Below are 20576 nucleotides of genomic sequence, written 5' to 3'. Positions count from 1 at the left end.
ACCCAAGACCAATTAAAAGTCTACACTAAAGAAAGTTACTTTCATTAAGAATTTAACAGAAATCAAAAAATAACCATAGTCATTTGTTAATTTAAGCACTGAAAATATCTAAGTATAGTATTTTTAGTTACTAATTGGGGCAGAGCATATACATTAATCTTTTTCATTAGAAGTATGAGAATTGGGAGATTTAAGAACTTGATAATATCCTCTTAAATAAGATACGTTCCCAAACTATTATTTTCTTTCTAACATCATCACATATACAGTTGTACTCAACTCCTAAACCTCCCACTTTCTCCGAGTAACCCCTTATGAAGTTACGAATGCTTTCTAAATCTATGTAGCAAGGCTGTATCAAACTTTAGGTTAATAATTTCCATAAATTTTGCCTAGTATGGAAAAATAATGCTTTCTTCCTTACTTTATGTTTAAATTGACCTCTTTTTTCAAAGTTTGGATCATTTAGGAGATTTAGAAATGTCAAATAGATTTAATTGCTGAAAGTTTTCATATTTCACCAGACAAATATGTCTACTCATTCCAATCTTTCCTCTGTTCCCTTTTTCTAAATTCCTATGATTATCATCAAATATGTCCCAGTTTCTTTTGAGTTATATTTTTCCCAGCTAACATTATTAAGGAACTTAGTCATTGACTTTTTGCAAATTGAAATAAATTAAGTCCATTTTTTACTCTTTGGCAGCACATGATTATCTCTGTAATGAGCGCTAATGAATTACCCAGATATGATTTACTTTAATAGAAACCATATTGCCTTTTTCCCCACAGCTTGCTCTAGTGTTCAATGATTCTGCCTCTGATTGTAAAGTCCAGTAATGAGTGTGAAGTGAGAGTTTCAGCATTTCTTCTCTGAGATTCTCATTTTAGATGAAAATTCACTAACTAGCTTCTCTGGCTTTTGGGGGTATGCTTTTAAACTCATTAAATGCTTATATTTCAGAAATTTATGAAAATTATTTTTGTCACTATTTAATGTGTGTATCTGGAGGAGGTTCTGGGTGGCGAGATTAAACTTTTAAATTATGATAAATTTTCTTTTTCTTACAGGATTTAATTGTGATGGGAGCTCCAGGATCATTCTATTGGACTGGCTCTCTTTTTGTGTACAATATGACTACAAATAAATACAAGGCTTTCTTAGACAGACACAACCAAGTAAAATTTGGAAGTTATTTAGGTACTGTAAAAATCGACAGACTGGAATTATCTCTACCTTACAGACACTAGTAACTATGAATAAGGGAAATTATATCCTCAAAAGATCAAAATGGCCAGTAGTAACTAAAAAGCCATTTCAGAAACTGCCTCTTTAAGGCTATAATCTATGAAACTTTAGTCAACTTAATATTTTACATATGTAACTATTATCATCCATATATAATTCTTAGGTTGGAACTCCTGGTTTAATTTATTCTCTTACAGTAAATCACTTGTAAGCTTATATTTTTATGCAGTCAACTTGTTATTATAAAGGTAGCATCTATTGAATGCCTGCCATCTCCTGGGAGCTTTTGTAAATATTCTACATGAATAACTCATTTAATCATGTGGATGAGTAAATATAGTTTCCTTAAGGACCAGCTGAAAGTCAACGGGACTGAGAGCATTGTGGACAGATGGGTAGTACTGTGAAGAGTATGCGTCCAAAAACAGCTCATTGACCTTGGCCTTAGAAGCTCTTAGAATATTCCCCAGAGCATAACTATTTTTATCCTTCTTCTTCTTATTATTTAATAAGTCAGCAGTAGAATGATCTATAGTCCTTATTTTTATAGAAAGTTAAGATCTTTTTCTGGCATTAATTCCCTTGTCGTGGTAAAAGGAATGCTTTTCCTAAAGCTTCTTAGGATATACAGATTTGTTTAAACCTGCCTTAAATGTAAACAGCCTATACTCAGAAATAATTATAATAAGAAAAACCAAGATTTTCCCCCTCTTCAAGCAGAAAGAATTTATTTTAAAACAGAGGAAGTTCATTTACAATTCAGCATTTACTTGTTGAAGGGTGAAGGATATGCTGAAGCATTATGAAAAATTTAACAGTTTATATCTTTTATCACATAATAAAATAAGAATATTTTACCTTTTCTATAGTCATACAATTTTATCATAATAGCAAGGTTTCAGGGCAAGAAAAGTTGAAGTTTAGGAAGATTTTTTTACATGAAGTTCAAAATATTATATTTTACACTAAAGTTTCTACTGTAATCTTAGAAACTAGCATGTCTTGCTACTGCAGAAACTCACAAAGCATGTTTAAAGGTGCTAGCTTCAGTTTCTAAGATGTAAAAATATAAGCCATATTGGTGGCGGTTTAGTTGCTAAGTTGTGTTTGACTCTATTTGGTGTAGTCATTTTGGATTCAGTCTTAAAATTTAATTCTAAATGGATTTATGATTAATTCTGTAAGGGATTTATGACAATGAATTTCACCCATTCCAAATGGTGATTCTCACACCTCCATCCATTTTCTTGAAGGCTATTCAGTCGGAGCTGGTCATTTTCGCAGTCAGCACAGTACTGAGGTAGTTGGAGGAGCCCCTCAACATGAACAGATTGGTAAAGTAAGAATTACATTTTTAAAATTTATTCCTTCAAAATGGTTCAAATAGGTTGCATGAGAGAATAAGAAGTTAAAAGACAAACTGCAAAATTTCTCAGCAGTGAAGCTGGAAATGATGAGCACTGTACATTTAGTGGTAAGATTGGTGAAAGTCATGTGGCTTTTAGATAAAATTGAGCAGAAAAGCTTTCAGGAAGATTACACAAGTTAAACGAGGCTCTTTCTTATGAGTAACTGTTTCTGAGATAGAATTTTCTCAAGATTCCAAGGAATACATTTATGGTTAACAAGTTTATAGCTGAAGAGAAATTGAGGCAGCTACATTCCTGGTACAGTTGTGGTAAGACTAGAAAGAACAAAATGTTCCTTTGCATTCTAGTTTTTGTTACATTATTACATGAACCTTACTTTGAAAATTGAGACAAACAACATTTTCTGTGTTCTCTCTGAAGGAACAGTAGGATTGTTCCTGAGAGCTTGGTTCCCTAAACATTTTGTATCACTCTGAAAAGAAATTTTTAAAAATATATTTGAACAATTACAAGTTATGAAAATTAACGTTTTGAATGAAACATTTTTAATGTGAGAAACATCTAATCTTTCCTAATTCTTTTTCCCATCGCAGGCTTACATATTCAGCATTGATGCAAAAGAACTAAATATCTTACATGAAATGAAAGGTAAAAAGGTAATATGTCTCTAACTTTGGTATCGCTGAGGGCTTTGGTGAGTAACTCTTGCTTTTTTCTCAATGACTGGATCTGGTTTGCCTTGGAGCAGCTTGGGTCTTATTTTGGAGCATCTATCTGTGCCGTGGACCTCAACGCAGATGGCTTCTCAGACCTACTCGTGGGAGCTCCCATGCAGAGCACCATCAGGGAAGAAGGAAGAGTGTTTGTGTACATCAACTCTGGTTCTGTAAGTCTGATTGCACGCAGATTGGAAGCTGTTTATGGGATTTTGATCATAACTGTTGCTCTACTTATTCCAAAGTTCTGAGACTTAAATGTTTTTAGGCTTACTCTACTGATAAAAGTAAAAATTGTGATATTATACTGATGCTTTAAAAATGAAATGGGATGTCATGATGAATGGGCCGTTGCCCCATTTTGATATCTTGAAAGTACGAGATCAATTATCTGGAGTTTCTCTGTACACAGCTTGTATGTGTTCACCCAGGGAGTTGCAGTTTCTTCCAGTTGCATTGTGCAACTCTAATTTGAAAGAATGATTTTATATGGCCCTAAAAATGTGGATGTCCTATTAGTTTGATGGGGAATGTCCCCATATAATTTGGTAATTATAAAGCACTACTAGACATGGAAGATAGAGTATGGACTGTTTTTAATTTCTTGATTTGAAAGCAGTTGAAAGCAAGAGGTGTTCTGATAAGATATTAATTCACACAATTCATATAGATTATATTCCTGGTAAGAATGTAAAACTGACGTAGTTTATTCCAAAGCAGATGTAGTAGTTGTAGAAATAAGTGTTTACTTGCTTATGATTGAGTTTTCAATTCTAGGGGTATTTTGGAGTAGAATTTTACCACTTGACAATTCAATTTAGGGCACTCTACTGGCCTTATCTTGCCAGTCTGTCTTCTTGGCATCAAATCAAAAGAAAGAATTGATAGGGCCTTAATGGGGTCTTCTTGGCCTATATCTTTGATTTAAGAGCAATAACAGGTTTGTGAGAAAATTGGTTCATTTCTTAAGTCACGGTATTTTTATTTGGGATTTAACAAAATAAAATCTGTTTCTGGAAGGTATTTTGTTTAATCAGTGATTTCAGAGCATTTAATAAGCATACATATTAAGCACTATACTAAACTCCCTGCAATTTAAGAGAGAAAATAGTCTTATAAAGCTGAGAGATCCTTAAAATTCCAAATATAGAGCAGGAAAATCATTTATGCACTGGCATAAACCTAAATTTAATAGTAAAACAGCATCATCTGTGAAGTGATCATTTGTTATCTCATTAATAGTGAAATCAGGAGTTACTTTTTCTTATATAGATATTTCACATTCTCCTATCAGTGAATGGTCTCCCTAATAATAGAAGCCTCATCCTCATTTTACATACTTTTATTTCTTTTTACAACTAAAGTTTTTGAGAACAGTTTGAACAGTGGTATAGATACCTCATATAAGGCAATAAAGAACCATTTTTCCCATTGAAATCTTCAGCAATTCCACTATGAAAACCAGATAAAAGTGAAGTGCCTTTGTTTAGAGGGCAAGGGAGGAATCCTTCCATCAGACTGCCCGCTTGTTCGCTCTTCACTCCTACACCACTCAATAGAGGCATTGAAGACTGCGGTTAATTTCATCATTGATTTCCACTTTTAAGACCTCTGCTAAGTTATTCTTCCTCTGTTGCCTTCCGACTTCTTGTTCCTAACCGTGAAAAGACAGTAGCTACTGCTTGACATTCAGTGTGGTTCAGTTCAGCCGCTCAGTCATGTCTGACTCTTTGCAACTCCACGGAATGCAGCACACCAGGCTTCCCTGTCCATCATCAACTCCTGGAACTTGCTCAAAACTCATGTCCATCAAGTCGGTGATGCCGTTCAACCATCTCATCCTCTGCTCCTCCCTTCTCCTCCTGTCTTCAGTCTTTCTCAGCATCAGGGTCTTTTCTAATGAGTCAGTTCTCCACATCAGGTGGCCAAAGGATTGGAGTTTCAGCTTCAGCATCAGTCCTTCCAATGAATATTTAGGACTGATCTCCTTTAGGATTGACTGGTTTGGATCTCCTTGCAGTCCAAGGGACTCTCAAGAGTCTTCTCCAACACCGCAGCTCAAAAACATCAGTTCTTCAGCACTCAGCTTTCTTTATGCTCTAACTTTCACTTCCATACATGACTACTGGAAAAACCGTAGCTTTGACTAGATGGACCTTTGTCAGCAAAGTAACATCTCTGCTTTTTAATATGCTGTCTGGGTTTGTCATAGCTTTTCTCCCAAGGAGCAATAGTCTTTTAATTTCATGGCTAAATTTACCATCTGCAATGATTTTCGAGCCCAAGAAAATAAAGTCTGTCACTATTTGCATTATTTCCCCATCTATTTGCCATGAAGTGATGGAACTGGATGTCTTGACCTTCGTTTTTTGAATGTTGAGTTTTAAGCCAGCTTTTTCGCTCTCCTCTTTCACTTTCATGAAGAGGCTCTCTAGCTCCTCTTCACTTTCTGCCATGAGGGTGGTGTCATGTGCGTGTCTGAGGTTATTGCTGTTTATTGGTGCAGGTTACTATTGTCTGGACTTGCCTGATGGCTGATTGTAAAGCGTCCGCCTGCAATGCAGGAGACCTGGGTTCAGTCCCTGGGCTGGGAAGATCTCCTGGAGAAGGAAATGGCACCCCACTCCAGTATTCTTGCCTGGAAAATCCCATGGACGGAGGAACCCGGTGGGCTACAGTCCATGAAGTTGCAAAGAGTCGGACATGACTGAGCAACTTCACTTTCACTTTAGTATTGTCTGTCTGCTCTTTTACTGGAGTGTAGACACTGTGCAGAGGGATCGTCTGTTTTATTTACTACTGTTTCCTCGGGGCTTGAAAGAATCCTGGATGAGTTAGGTGCTCAGTAATTGTTTTTGAGTGAGCTGAATGATACGTGAATGAATGCTGGCTTCTACTTCTGCTGAAAGAGCTCTCAGGGGTCCTGAGTGAACTCTCGGTCACTGTTCTGTGACTGCAGAATACTTGAAGAAGAGTGATCACCACTTCTTTAAACTCTCCCCCTGAAACTCAGTGCCCTTGTGTTGTCTTATCTCCTCATCCTCTCTGGAGTCTCTAATGCCTTCTGCTCTTTAAATTAGGCATTTCTCTATGAGCAGAACAAGAATCAAATTTTTTTAGCAGGAAAATAAAAGGTGAAGGGCACTTCACAAGGGAAGAATATGTGTGTGCTATGGAAATGATGAACAGACTTGTTTGAGAAGTTAAAAGATCTATGATGGGTTGTGCGTGGGTTTTGTTGTTGTTGTTGTTGTTGTTGTTTGTTTGTTTTTAATACAAGGGAGTGACATGATCAGAGTTTGGAAAGAGATCTGGCAGCTGTTATTGCAACAACTCCTCCTGAAACATTGTGGTGGTGGTGGTTTAGTCATTAAGCCATGTCTGACTCTTGCGACCCCATGGACTATAGCCCTACATACTCCTCTGTCCATGGGATTTCCCAGGCAAGAATATTGAAGTGGGTTGCCATTTCCTTCTCCAAGAAATCTTCCTGATCCAGGGATCAAACCCAGGTCTTTTGTGTCCCCTGCATTTGGCAGGCAGATTCTTTACCTACTGAGGCACCAGGGAAATCCACTGAAACATTATTTCGTGTCTAATAACTCACTTTCCAAAATCAGAGACAGCAGTTGACCAACTCCTACTACAATGCTGCTGGAAAACTATTCCCAAGGCCAGTCAGTCATGTCACTCCTCAACTCAGAAACTTGCAGTAGCTCTGTCTAGTTTTCTAACTTGAGAGTAGGTTTCTCCTGGCATTCAAAGTCCCACCCCGTAAAACTCCGGTCTTACTCTTTTGTCTTATTCATTTGCACATATTGCTCATTAGCCAACTAAGCCAAGGTAGCCAAGTTCTTTGCAGTTTGTATTTTGCTGGTCAGTTTCCCTAAGTATCAAAACTTTGACCATTCTTTAGTGCCGCCTTGACAACCACCTCCTTCATGAAACCTCTGCTGGCTCTCACGGTTAGGATGCTCTCCTTGCTTGCTGATATTGCAAAGCAGTACCTCTTAGTCATTTACATGCTTGTGCTACGCCTTCCCTTGACTGGGGGCTTCTTCAGGGAAGGGAGTGTCTTACACACTCATTGCCTTGTCCTCTTCACTCAGTCATCCTTTGTACAGTGTATTGCCTTTATTAGGAACTCACTAAATATTTGCTCAATTGAATTATCAAAATAATTTATTGGATTTTCAAAGCTAGGGATCATGAGTTTGACATTTTTTTCTGTCCTCTGAGCTCTAATCATTATATTATATGTATTGACATACTTGATAAATATTTATTGAATTAAACTGAGATGTGTATACTAAAGCTCAGACTAGTTTGTCCAACCTGTTTGAAGCATTAGGAAAAAAAATCCATATCCAATTACAATAGTAAATCATGTGTCAAGTTGTCAGGGAGTGTTATAATGACACCTTTCTCCCTGTTTCTATCTAGGGAGCAGTAATGAACGAAATGGAGACAGAGCTCATTGGAAGTGACAAATACGCTGCACGGTTCGGGGAATCTATAGTCAGTCTTGGCGACATTGATAATGATGGCTTTGAAGGTAATTAAAATTATTTAATTTGGTACTTGATTTCCACTTTTAAAAATGGGACATGGGAGAGAATATAATTGGAGTTGTTTGCCTTTCTATAGAAAATATATATGCTAAGTTTTTTTTTTCTTTAGTGTTATACCCGATTTATTCTCAGTTGAAAACTATCCCTTCAACAAAGAGTGATATTGAACATACCTCATTTCATTGATTCTCAGGCACCGTTGGTGCTAGTGGTAAAGAACCCACCTGCCAGTGCAGGAGATGTTAAGAGATACAGGTTCAGTCCCTGGGTTGGGAAGATCCCCTGGAGAAGGAATAGGCAACCCACTCCACTATTCTTGCCTGGAGAGTCCCATGGACAGAGGAGTCTGGAGGGCTACAGTCCATAGGGTCTCAAAGAGTCGGACATGCCAGAAGCAACCTAGCACACAGCACAAGGCACCATTGATTATAAGTCGTTTTAAGTCATTATTTTATGTGCCCCTAAAAAATGGTGCCTTTTAAACTGAGACTCACTATTGTTCTATTTTAAGAAGAATGCTGATTTTAGAAACGTGAAAATGTGGAAGAAAATGTGTATCATAGACTCATTGGATCATATATTTAACTATCAGTGTAGTAAGACACTGATAAAAACCCAGCAGAGGCTGGCTGCAGAGCTTTAGCCTGGCTCTGAAAGCCCCTTACTGAGCCAGGCTTTCCTTGTTCTGGTTGTCCTGTTGTGGGGATAGGGGGGCTGATGGTGGAGGATTGGGGATCCCAGGAGAGAATCCTGAGTGTTAGGAAGGGAGAAACTGGCAGACTCGAAGACAGGGGCTATTTGCCCCCTGATAGGGATGCATTTCAGCAATGGGCTGAGTGGCCTTTTCAGCACTGTGGCTGTTCTCAAAGTATCAGTCCTGCTGCCGAAGGAGCTGTCTCTACCAGCCTTCCCTCTGAAAATGTGCTGACTTCAATCTAGTTCTGAGTGGTTAACTAAGTCCATTAAAACTGTGCCTAAAATAATGAATGGGTTTCAAAGGAGAGTGTATAATTTCTAGAGTTCAGCAAATAAGTATTTGATATTTTCAAGGCTCAGAATTATCTTCTGGAAATGGTTTTTGGCAATTGGTATCTGGTAGAAGTAGGTCAAAACTTCCTTGTATATTGGATATAATTGAGGAAGTGCTGTAAAGGCTTACTTGGTACCTTGTTTTGCCTAAATGCTTCATTCTACTTTAAATATTTAAAATATGGTATTCTACAAGGAGAATGCTGGTTGGTTATTGAAAATATGCTTCCAGTGAGCCCTCTTGAATGTGAAATAGTATAATTGGGCCTACAGATGCCATTTCTGGATTTTACTATTTTTAAAACAAAAGGAGATAAAAGTATGTGCATATATCTTTGTAGTTATGATTACACATAAAATTTTACATTAAAATATCTATGAAATATTAAGATGGATATTACATTTCACAATTAATCATCAGTTCTGTGTTATCTATTGAGAACTTATTTTTTCGTCAGTGTACCATGCCAGCAGAGAGTATATGCCATAATGGATGTAAATGAAGGAGATAGTGGCACACTTTGTTTAGTTTTACATTCAAATGGAATATCAGATTAAGACATGGAAAAATTCCTTCCACATCCTGTTTTAATTGACAGATCTGAAGAAGAATATTCACTATTTTGATTGAACATATTCGTGCATGTGCACATGAGGAATGATTTTTTTGTAGTATCTAAATGTCAGTGATGAACTTGAATTATTCTTATAAACAGATTGAGTTATAAAAATAGGATGGATAGTAGGCAGGTTCCCTTATCAAAGTCACTCCAGTACTTGGGAAAATCCAAGACAATTTTCTAGTTATGTGAAGGACAGGCAGAAAATGTGATGTCCAGGAGACTTAGAAAGGGGGGATTTAGAGGAAATCTTCAGGGCACGATGCAGTATTTGAGTGAATATGAGAACCCTGGGTTTCATACAGCACTTTGTGTCTTGGAGTCCTCAGCGCACATCTTCTAAAGGTAATATCTATATGCAGAAGACTGTTATTCAACTGAATGTTTTCAGTATTCCAGCATATTTTGCGCTATTTATGATTTCATATATAGTTCACAACATATTTACATCCAGTGGCCACATTAATTCTGATTCATCTTAGTGCATGTTTATAATATCACATATCTTTTACTAATTCAGTTTTTCTTCCAGTTTTATTGAGCTGTAATTGCATGTAACATTGAATAAGCTTAATGTACACAGCATAATGATTTGATATATGTGTATTGCAAAATGCTCACCACAATGTTTAGTGACCATCTGTCGCCTCACGTTGGAGAAGGAAATGGCAACCCACTCCAGTATTCTTGCCTAGAGAATCCTGTGGACAGAGGAGCTTGGTGAGCTGCTATCTATGGGGCCACATAGAGTCAGACACGACTGAAGCGACTTAGCATGCATGCATGCATTGGAGAAGGCAATGGCAACCCACTCCAGTATTCTTGCCTGGAGAATCCCAGGGACGGAGGAGCCTGGTGGGCTGCCGTCTCTGGGGTTGCGCAGAGTCGGACACGACTGAAGCGGCTTAGCAGCAGCATCACCTCACATAGTTGCAAGTTTTTTTCCTTGTGATGAGAACTTTTAAGATCAACTCTCTTAGCACCTCCCAAATATACAATATTTTCAGCTACAGTCACCATGCTGTATATACCCAAGACTTACTGCTGCTGCTGAGTCGCTTCAGTCGTGTCCAACTCTGTGCGACCCCATAGATGGCAGCCCACCAGGCTCCCCCGTCCCTAGGATTCTCCAGGCAAGAACACTGGAGTGGGTTGCCATTGCCTTCTCCAGTGCATGAAAGTGAAAAATGAAAGGGAAGTCGCTCAGTCGTGTCCGACTCGCAGCGACCCCAGGGACTGCAGCCTACTAGGCTCCTCTGTTCATGAGATTTTCCAGGCAAGAGTACTGGAGTGGGTTGCCATTGCCTTAACTGATCTTCTAATTGGCAGTTTGTATTTTTTGACAGCCTTTACCCAGTTACCCCACTCTCTGACGAACAACAATCTGACCTCTATTTCTATGTGGGTTTTTTTCCCCCTAATTCCACATGTAAGTGAGATTACACAGAATTTGTCTTTGTCTGTCTGAGTTACTTAGCATAATGCCCTCAAGGCCCATCCATGTTGTTACAAATGACAGAATTTCCTTCTTTTTTATGACTGAAGAGCATTTCTGTTTTGCCCATGGGCGTGTGTTTTCCGCATTTTAGATGCTAGCCAAGACCATGTTGGCTTGGAAGTAGGCTTATTGTGTTCTAGCTCTTCACTGAGGTCTTTAATTCCATCCTACCATAACTGCCTGGGTGAGCCAGCAAGGCATCTGTCTTTTATTTTTTCATTATGTGATTCCCTATTCTTTTTCCCCATCTTCTAACTTAGTTTATTTTTCTGGGATATGAGTGAAGTCACTTCATGTTCACGGCAGAGTATGTGGGATTGTGTAGAAAAGAGAGGAGAACTCTACCTGTTTGTTTTCCTTCCACCTCCAGTCTTAGATGCAGATAAACTTCATGTCCTTTTACTGTGCACAGCTTTGTAATGCTTTACATAGTCGACCTCAGTTATTTTGGCATTCATGGCATCACTTTTTTTTCCTTCAAAAGGAAAAAATTAGAATATATTAGAATATATTTCCTGTGTCCTTAGAAAAGCAAAACAAGCTATTTTCTCAGATGATAATCGATCAATTTGGCAAGAGTCCAGCATAATCATTTCACAGAATAGGTAATAGACAAACCTATTCAACCAATATGATCAGACAGACAGACAGATAGCATTTTAACCATAAAATGGTTCTGGCAGGACCACTTATTTCCAGTGTATGTTTTCCAAGTTGAGCCTGGAAAGTGAAAGTGTTACTCAGTTGTGTCCCACTCTTTGTGATCCCATGGGCTATAGCCTGCCAGCCTCCTCTGCCTATGGGGTTCTCCAGGCAAGAATACTGGAGTGGATTGCCATTCTCTCCTCCAGGGGATCTTCCCGACCCAGGGATTGACCCTGAGCCTCCTGCATTGCAGGCAGATTCTTTAGCATCTGAGCAATTCATCTGACTTTTAGACTGTATCTTTGAATATTTTTTTGAGCTGAACCATAATAAAGTTCTACAACTGTGAACTATATGCTGTATCAATTTATGTGGTCCTGAAATTCTTATATATTATCAAGTCACATATTGAACATTTCTTTCACACAGTAGAGGGACAAGTGCTCGGAGTGGGGGGTGTTAGTCATAACTCTATGTTAATGATTTTATAGAGCGTGGTGATGGAGAGTACAGGTTCTAGAGCCATACTGCAGGGTTTAAATCCCATTCAACTGCATCCTACCACACCCAGGCTTCCCTGATGGTTTACATGGGTAGAGAATCTGCCTGCAATGCAGGAGACCTGAGTTTGATCTGGATCAGGAAGATTCCCTGAAGAAGGGAATGACAACCCACTCCAGTATTCTTTCCTGGAGAATTCCATGAACAAGAGGAGCCTAGCAGGCTAGATATAGTCCATGGGGACACCAAGAGTCAGACACAGCTGAGTGACCAACACTTTCATACACTACCACATCCTGGCTCTGTAACCTTTAGCGAGTTTTATTCTGTACCTCAATTTCTTCATCTGTAAAAAGTGGGGATCAAAAAGTATTTGACAGTGCTGTTGAGAGAGTTACACGAGTTATAGTGGGTTATGTGAGAATAACATGAATTTTGTATGGTAAGCCTGTAGCACATAAGGCTGCCTTGTAAACAGCACATAATTACTAGCTGATGTTAAGATTATTATGGTCATACTAATGATAATCGTTATGGTTTATACTAACAGTGTAATAAATGTTCAAATGAGAAGTAAAAGGGGTTGTCAAATATCTCCATGTTTATTCTCTAGGTTATGTCCCAGCTGAGCTGCACAGGCATGGAAAAACATTTTATTATTAATAATGTATTCTCCTTATATCTATAATGATAGATAGAACTTTAGGACATTATATAAGAGATCCAAGTTTCATCTTAGGAAGGAAGAGTTTGGATCTATATATAAGCCAGCATCTGAATATACTTAAATATCTTCTGCTTGGCATTAAATTGATCTGGGCTGGCTTAATAGTTCAGCTGAAAAGGTTCATTTGTATTGTTTTAAGATATTTTTATTAATATAGATCACTTGTGCTAGTAACTGATCAACAGAATTCTTGTAGTATCAGCTTCGTAACCCAACTTGCTATCTTTTCCTATATTATCATCAAGAATCAAGGTACAAAATTCTGTTAATAGGTACTCAGGAGTAGCCACATGGCTGAAGTATAACCTGCCCCCCTCCATGAATGACATTGCTAAGTGGGATCGCATCCAGTGGCTTCAGGATGCTTTCTCCCTCACTCTTTCCTCACTCACCTTTGTCTCCCTCTTTCTCTCTCCTTCTTCCTCTCCCTCCCCGTTACATTGCTTGATTTATTCAGTCTGCACAGAAATGGCTCCAACTATTCCAGATTGTCAATCTCCCATGTGCCATGCTGCCTCTCGCTGCCCTACGATGGCACAGGCTGTGTCCTCTGTCCAAACATTGCCTTTTTTCACCTGGCTCTAACCTACTATAATCTCACTTTGGTCATCATGTTCTATGAGAAGTCTTCCCTGATTTTCACCACCTTTTCCCTGCATGCTATGTTATTATTTTTACTTGCTGTTCTTCCTTGCTAGGGAGAAGGCAATGACACCCGACTCCAGTACTCTTGCCTGGAAAATCCTATGGACAGAGGAGCCTGGTAGGCTGCAGTCCATGGGGTCGTGAAGAGTCGGACACGACTGAGCGACTTCGCTTTCACTTTTCACTTTCACACATTGGAGAAGGAAATGGCAACCCACTCCGGTGTTCTTGCCTGAAGAATCCCAGGGACGGGGAAGCTGCCGACTATGGGGTCGCACAGAGTCGGACACGACTGAAGTGACTTAGCAGCAGCAGCAGCAGCTTCCCCACTAGACTATCAGTTCCTTTCTGTGATACTGACCAGTGGGGTCCTGTAGATACTCTGACAAATATCTGGTGTGCAGTAGGCGCTCAGTAGTTTTCCACTGAATGAATAAATGAATGGATATATTTTGTACCTAAAAATTTAAAATACTTTGCACAAGTTAAAAGAGGCTAGCCTTGGTATGTCTAAGCAAAACAGGCTTAAGGTGTGTCTACTATTTAATTTTAGATTAAAATAGAAAAGCTTTTGTATTTTTAAAATCGGGCAGCATGTGGCACAGTTTTATTCCTATTGAAAAAGCAGTGCAATATTACAACTGTAGTTGTTGAAAAACTTTTAGATCTGATAAATAGTGATAGATAATATCATGAAAGCAAACTTTCTATATTTCAGTTTCTATTAAAGTAATAAGAAAAAATCACTCTAAAAATAGATGAATATACCCAAATACATTGGCATAATATTTGGTAAAGACAATGAAATGTTCTTACAAACTTTTTTCTCCTCCTGTCTACTTTGTATTTATAGCACTTAAGCAGCCATGTTACTCGGTTTCTATTTTCTCTTGGTCTTATGTGAAAACATATCTCCTTCACTGGAGCAGGAATTAATTTAGAAGTCACTTTGCAAATAAGTAAAACCCAGAACTCAAAATAAAGGTTCTTGCGGTTTATATTATTTAGAGATGATAATAACTGATTATATGCTACACACTGCTCTATGCACTTCACATGAGTTACATCCTTCTGCACCAAGGTGAGCTCTCTTATGATCCTGTGCTGAAGTGAGAAAACTAAGATACACAGAGGTTAAGAAACGGGCCCAGGAACTTCCCTGGCAGTCCAGCGATTAAGAATCTGCCTTCCAACACAGAGGGTGCAGGTTTGATCCCTGGTCAGGGAGCTGAGATCCCACATGCCATACAGCATGGCCGAAGGAAAAAAAGAATCAGGCCCAGTGAAGGACAGGGAAGCCTGGAGTGCTGCAGCCCGTGGGGTCAGTGACTGAACAGCATCAAGCACAGCTGGGCACTGGATAGTGCTGGGGTCAGGCCCTGATGGTCTGGCTATAGGACCCATGTCCTTAACCATTCTCTTAGCCTCCTCTAAGACCATAAGACTCTAATTTCCTGACACAGACTTGACTGTACAATCCTGTACATTGTTAGGACAGTGATAGAGCTGTATATATTTTTTTCTGTCCAGTGAAAATATTGTTTTTCGATAAGGAGTTTTCCTATGTGATATTAAGTAAAGAGCATGAAGGCTAGTTTTCAGAGTCTCATTCTTTGCATTAAGAGTTTATTTTCTGCCATTTAAATTCTTGAATAGATGTTGCTATTGGAGCCCCGCAGGAAGATGACTTGCAAGGTGCGATTTATATTTACAATGGCCGAGTAGATGGGATCTCAACAACCTTCTCACAGGTGGGATAATACTATTCTATTTTCAAAAGAAACATTGGTAATAAAATCCTTCTCAAAACTTCCAGTGTTAACGTGCACTTATTTTTCTTAACTTGCCCTTTCAAATACTTAATACTGTTTCACCATTTTCTTACAATAACAGTAGATGGTCTCACTTTTAAGGTCATTAATAACTCTACAAAATCATTTTATTTCCATAAACAAGAGTTCTGGTTCACTTCCATTCTACTTTTGCTTTAACCTATTCCGGATTTCTCTCTGCATGCCATCAGATTTATGTTCTGAGGTAATACCCCTACTCTTCCAAGTAAGCCCATGTGGATTTGGTTAACTGTCTCGCTTCATGGCTTAAAGCCCCATCTTACATGGGGGTCGTACAGGAAGAGCACAGACTCAAATGAAACTGTGTTCCTTTCAGTGCAAAGCAGTAAGATGAGAGCACTTTATTAAGGTTTCCTGACCTAACTCTGACTTTAATTTCATATTTTGAAAAATCAGGACATTTCATTGCATAGAAAAAAACTACACGCACATGCAGAGAAGAGAAATTTTTCCAAAGATACTCGTATGGAAACTTTAGCTAATACTGTTATTTTTGATTAGGCAAAGTGGGTAAATGATCCTCTATATAACATGAGAGAGATATACTTGTCTATTAAAGAATACTAATTCTCTTGGACAACTCTGATACTTGTAAATCAACGTCTGGACAGGAGATTAGACACGTGGGATAGCAAGCACATATCTGGCTTGAGTTGTCCTTTTGAAATACTAGAAACCAACCTGGCTGAACAAGATGGTTATTATAAATCTAAGAAGTAGGCTCCACTAAGTGATCATAAATGTCTTATTTTCTTATTATCAGTTTGATTCCTCATGTTACTCAGGGAAATAAGCACAGAGCCTGAAAAAAGCCTGAGGAGAGAGTGTCAGGAGTATTTTAGGAGATCTTTCCTACATAATTTTCCCTTCGCTCACAAGGTAAAGGAAGCAGGTGTTTTCATGTCACAAAATAGATGTCAGTTCTCCACTTCAAGCTGGAGACTGCTCTTTCTCCCAGACACATGTATTTGCCTTAACTACAATGCATTTGTTAATAATGTGTCAGGGCTCATTATTTTACTAAATCATTGTTTCTCTGGGATATTAGATGTTTAAACCCTGCTTCCCAGTCAACTGGACTATTTTTTTCAGAGAATTGAAGGACGTCAAATCAGTAAATCATTAAGTATGTTTGGACAGTCTATATCTGGACAAATTGATGCAGATAACAATGGATATCTAGGTGAGTATAAAATTTACGTGGGTGCTGCTTTACGGTGAAGTACGTACAACTGGTAGAAAAAAGGGTTGATTTACTAGTGAGTTTTTTCCTTCATTTTTAGTACTCTTTTGAATTCACACACAGGTCAGAAATAAATAATTACTAAGCTTATACACTGTTAGTTACTTAATATTTTATTCCTTGTTTTTGAAAAAGTTAAAAGCATTCAGGAGAATAAATCAAACATATGATGAAAAGAAGAGAATTTTTTAGTATATAATTTGAAAGAAGATATCTCAGCAAGTGTTTGTAGTCCAAAAACGGAATTTTCTTTTAGTAAGGCTGTCTTTATATCATATGTTTATATCATAATGTTTATGTTTATATTATATGATAAAGGGATGAATGTCATTGTAAATGAGCAGATTCAGACACATGTGAAATGAATCTTAAGACATAAGCGTATCTTTTCTAATTAATTTTCTGTAAATAGTATTTTGATATAGTCACAAGGTGATATGTAGTTAAGTATTTATGGCTGAAAGTAATTCTCTTTGACTAATGATGATCATTAATCTGTGCTATTTTTTTCTTCCTCCAGATGTAGCAGTTGGTGCTTTTCGGTCTGATTCTGCTGTGTTGCTAAGGTAAGGTTGATAGATTTCACCGCTTAATGACAATTGGGCTTAATTGTAAATGATGGGAGGCAGTTTTTAAAATCAGCACGATGGTGACCTCATAACACTCTTTTCGGTACTCTGAAATTTAATTATTGAACTTTAGGATACTTTTCCCATCTTACCTAGATATATACTTAAATCATCTAAGTCAGTATTTTTAGAGATTTTAATAAAAATTTATTTTGATTCATACATGAAAGTATAGTTGAGTGTGAATATATATATATGCTATTAAGCAGTTTCATGAAATTACTTGATCAGTGGAAACTGACAATGCAAATGTATTTTTCACCTTAATGAAAAATAATTGTGCAATTAATATTGCTAATTTTATTTCCTTCTTAGGACAAGACCTGTAGTGATTGTAGAAGCTTCTTTGAACCATCCTGAGTCAGTAAATAGAACAAATTTTGACTGTATTGAAAATGGATTGCCCTCTGTGTGCATGGATCTGACACTCTGTTTCTCATATAAGGGCAAAGAGGTTCCGGGTTATATTGGTAAGGGTGCCCTTACAGAATTAATGCCTGACAGAATGTGCATTTCCCTCATAAATCTCATGATCATCTTTTGAGGCTTTCCCATATTTAACCATGGAGTGGTTTTTAGGGCAGGAGAGAGCAGCCTTTCTTCATCACCTTTCAGATTCTTGCTTTGTTCCAGCCAATGAGTTGGATAAGTTAAGGCTTTAGTTGTTTAAATATTGTGGCAAGAAGTAGAACAAAAATATTACTTGCTGTATTATTTAAGGTGAACTAACTGAGCTTAATCTGTAAGATCTCTTTAAAAGAAAAAAAGCATCACCATAGCTCCTCCTATTTTACTAGGCTTACTCAAGTCTTGAGCTGGCTTAAGTTGGAAGGACTGAGAGGAAGAAGTTTCTTTTTCTCTTATCCTATCCTGTTTGGGTAATTGAAGAAGCTTATCTGAAAGCCTGGATCCTGGTTCTAATTTTGATAAATAACACACATCTCTTCAGGATTTACTATGACAATTGGTTCCTAAGAGCCACGCCCACATGCCTGTACATAGACAGCTCTCAGTTATCCGCTCTGGAGAAAGTAGCTTATATATATAATTTTATTGAGTTTTGACTATGCTGGGTCGTTGTTGCTTTGTGCAGGCTTTCTCTACTTGCAGAGTGGGGGCCACTCTTCGTTTCAGTGCATGGGCTTCTCGTTGCAGTGACTCCTCTTGTTGTGGAGCACAGGTTCTAGGGCTTCAGTACTTGCGGTACACAGGCTTGGTAGTTGCAGCACGTGGGCTCGGGAGTTGTGGCTCGAGGGCTTATTTGCATGTAGAATCTTCCTGCTGCCGCCAAGTCTCTTCAGTCGTGTCCGACTCCGTGTGACCCCAGAGATGGCAGCCCACCAGGCTCCCCTGCCCCTGGGGTTCTCCAGGCAAGAACACTGGAGTGGGTTGCCATTTCCTTCTCCAATGCAGGAAAGTGAAAAGTGAAAGTGAAGTTGCTCAGTCGTGTCCAACTCTTCGCGACCCCATGGACTGCAGCCCACCAGGCTCCTCCATCCATGGGATTTTCCAGGCAAGAGTACTGGAGTGGGTTGCCATTTCCTTCTCCAGTGCATAAGAGTAAAAAGTGAAAGTGAAGTTGCTCAGTCCTATCCGACCCTCAGCGACCCCATGGACTGCAGCCTACCAGGCTCCTCCGTCCTTGGGATTTTCTAGGCAAGAGTACTGTAATGGATTGCCATTGCCTTCTCTGGAATCTTCCTAGACCAGGGATTGAACCTATGTTCCTTGCATTGGCAAACAGATTCTTTTTTTTTTTTAATTGGAGGATGATTACTTTACAATATTGTAATGATTTCTGCCATAGGTCAGCGTGAATCAGCCATAGGTTTACATATGTCCCCGCTCTCTGTACCTCCCTCCCACCTCTCCCCTCATCCCACCCCTCTAGGTTGTCACAGAGCAGCGGCTTTGGGCTCCCTGCATCATACAGCAAATTCCCACTGGCTAGCTATTTTACATATGGAAATGTATATGTTTCAGTGCTATTCTCTCAAATCATCCCACCCTTTCCTTCCCCTGTTGTGTCCAAAAGTCTGTCCTTTATATCTGCATCTCTTTTTGCTGCCGTGTAAATAGGATCATCAGTACCATCTCTCTAGATTCCATATATATGTGTTATTATATGATATTTACCTTTCTCTTTCTTATTTACTTCTCTCTGTATAATAGGCTTTAGGTACATCCACCTCATTAGAACTGACTTAAATGCATTCCTTTTTATTGCTGAGTAATATTCCTTTTGTCTATGTACCACAACTTCTTTATCCACTCATCTTTTGATGAACATCTAGGTTGGTTCCATGTCCTGGCTATTGTAAATAGCGCTGCAATAAACATTGGGGTACATGTGTCTCTTTCAATTAAGACTTCCTCAGGGTATAGTCCCAGTAGTGGGATTGCTGAGTCACATGGTAGTTTTATTCCCAGTTTCTTAAGAAATCTCCACACTGTTCTCCATAGTGGCTGTATCAGTTTGCATTCCCAACAGTACGAGGGTTCCCTTTTCTCCACACTTTCTCCAGCATTTATTGCCTGTGGACTTTTTGATAATGATCATTCTTACTGGTGTGAGATGATACCTCATTGTAATTTTGATATGCATTTCTCTAATAATGGGCAATGCTGAGCATCTTTTCATGTGTTTATTAGCCATTGGTATGTCTTCTTTGCAGAAATGTCTGGTTAGTTTTCTGCCACTTTTTGGACTGCATTGTTTATTTTTCTGGTATTGAGCTGCATGAGCTGTTTGTATATTTTAGAAATTAATCCTTTGTCAACTGTTTCATTTCTGTTATTTTCTCCCATTCTGAGGTTTGTCTTTTTACCTTGCTTATAGTTTCCTTTCTTATGCAAAAGCTTTCAAGCTTAATTAGGTTCCATTGGTTTATTTTTGTTTTTATTTTCATTACACTAGGAGGTGGGTCATAGAGGATTTTGCTGTGATTTATGTCAAAGAGTATTCTGGCAGGCAGATTCTTATCCACTGTACCACCAGGGAAGTCCTGAAAAACTAGCTTTGATATGATTCGTCCAACATTGTGGTTAATCTCAAATCTTATATATGTCACTTCATAAGCATTATTTTTTTCCTAGCAAGTTAATGTTCCTGATTATGTTATATTTAAGCTCATGTTAGGATAACTACTAATGAAACTGGCCCATGGTAGGAGAGAAACATAAAAGAGTTTACCATTTTGATGTTAAAAATTCACACATTTCCTGTACCCCACAAGATCTATCAAGAGTTGTTCATACCCTTGACCCTGCACGCTGTCCT

At 38.4% G+C, this 20576-nt stretch overlaps 1 protein-coding gene across 7 annotated transcripts in view; it reads left to right on the top strand.

Annotated features, from left to right (window-relative positions):
- The window catches only part of ITGA4 (integrin subunit alpha 4), a 95242-nt gene that overhangs the window by 28488 nt on the left and 46178 nt on the right, over positions 1-20576 (top strand). For 4 of the 7 annotated variants that reach the window (XR_006058723.2, XM_004004537.6, XM_042243656.2 and 1 more), the window contains exons 6-14: positions 1072-1201; positions 2503-2588; positions 3213-3275; positions 3368-3505; positions 7779-7890; positions 15228-15322; positions 16517-16607; positions 17188-17233; positions 17612-17766. Coding sequence is in view for 3 of the 7 variants with exons in the window: in XM_004004537.6 (XP_004004586.2) it covers positions 1072-1201; positions 2503-2588; positions 3213-3275; positions 3368-3505; positions 7779-7890; positions 15228-15322; positions 16517-16607; positions 17188-17233; positions 17612-17766 (916 nt within the window). In the remaining 4 variants the exon portion in view is untranslated. Of the gene's footprint in view, positions 1-1071; positions 1202-2502; positions 2589-3212; positions 3276-3367; positions 3506-7778; positions 7891-15227; positions 15323-16516; positions 16608-17187; positions 17234-17611; positions 17767-20576 lie in introns of those variants that run through there. The other 3 variants (XR_006058724.2, XR_006058726.2, XR_006058725.2) reach the window with 3 other exon arrangements.

Source organism: Ovis aries, chromosome 2 (assembly GCF_016772045.2).
Source record: "Ovis aries strain OAR_USU_Benz2616 breed Rambouillet chromosome 2, ARS-UI_Ramb_v3.0, whole genome shotgun sequence".
NCBI classification, from domain to species: domain Eukaryota; kingdom Metazoa; phylum Chordata; class Mammalia; order Artiodactyla; family Bovidae; genus Ovis; species Ovis aries.
This window is presented reverse-complemented; position numbering and strand designations above follow the sequence as displayed.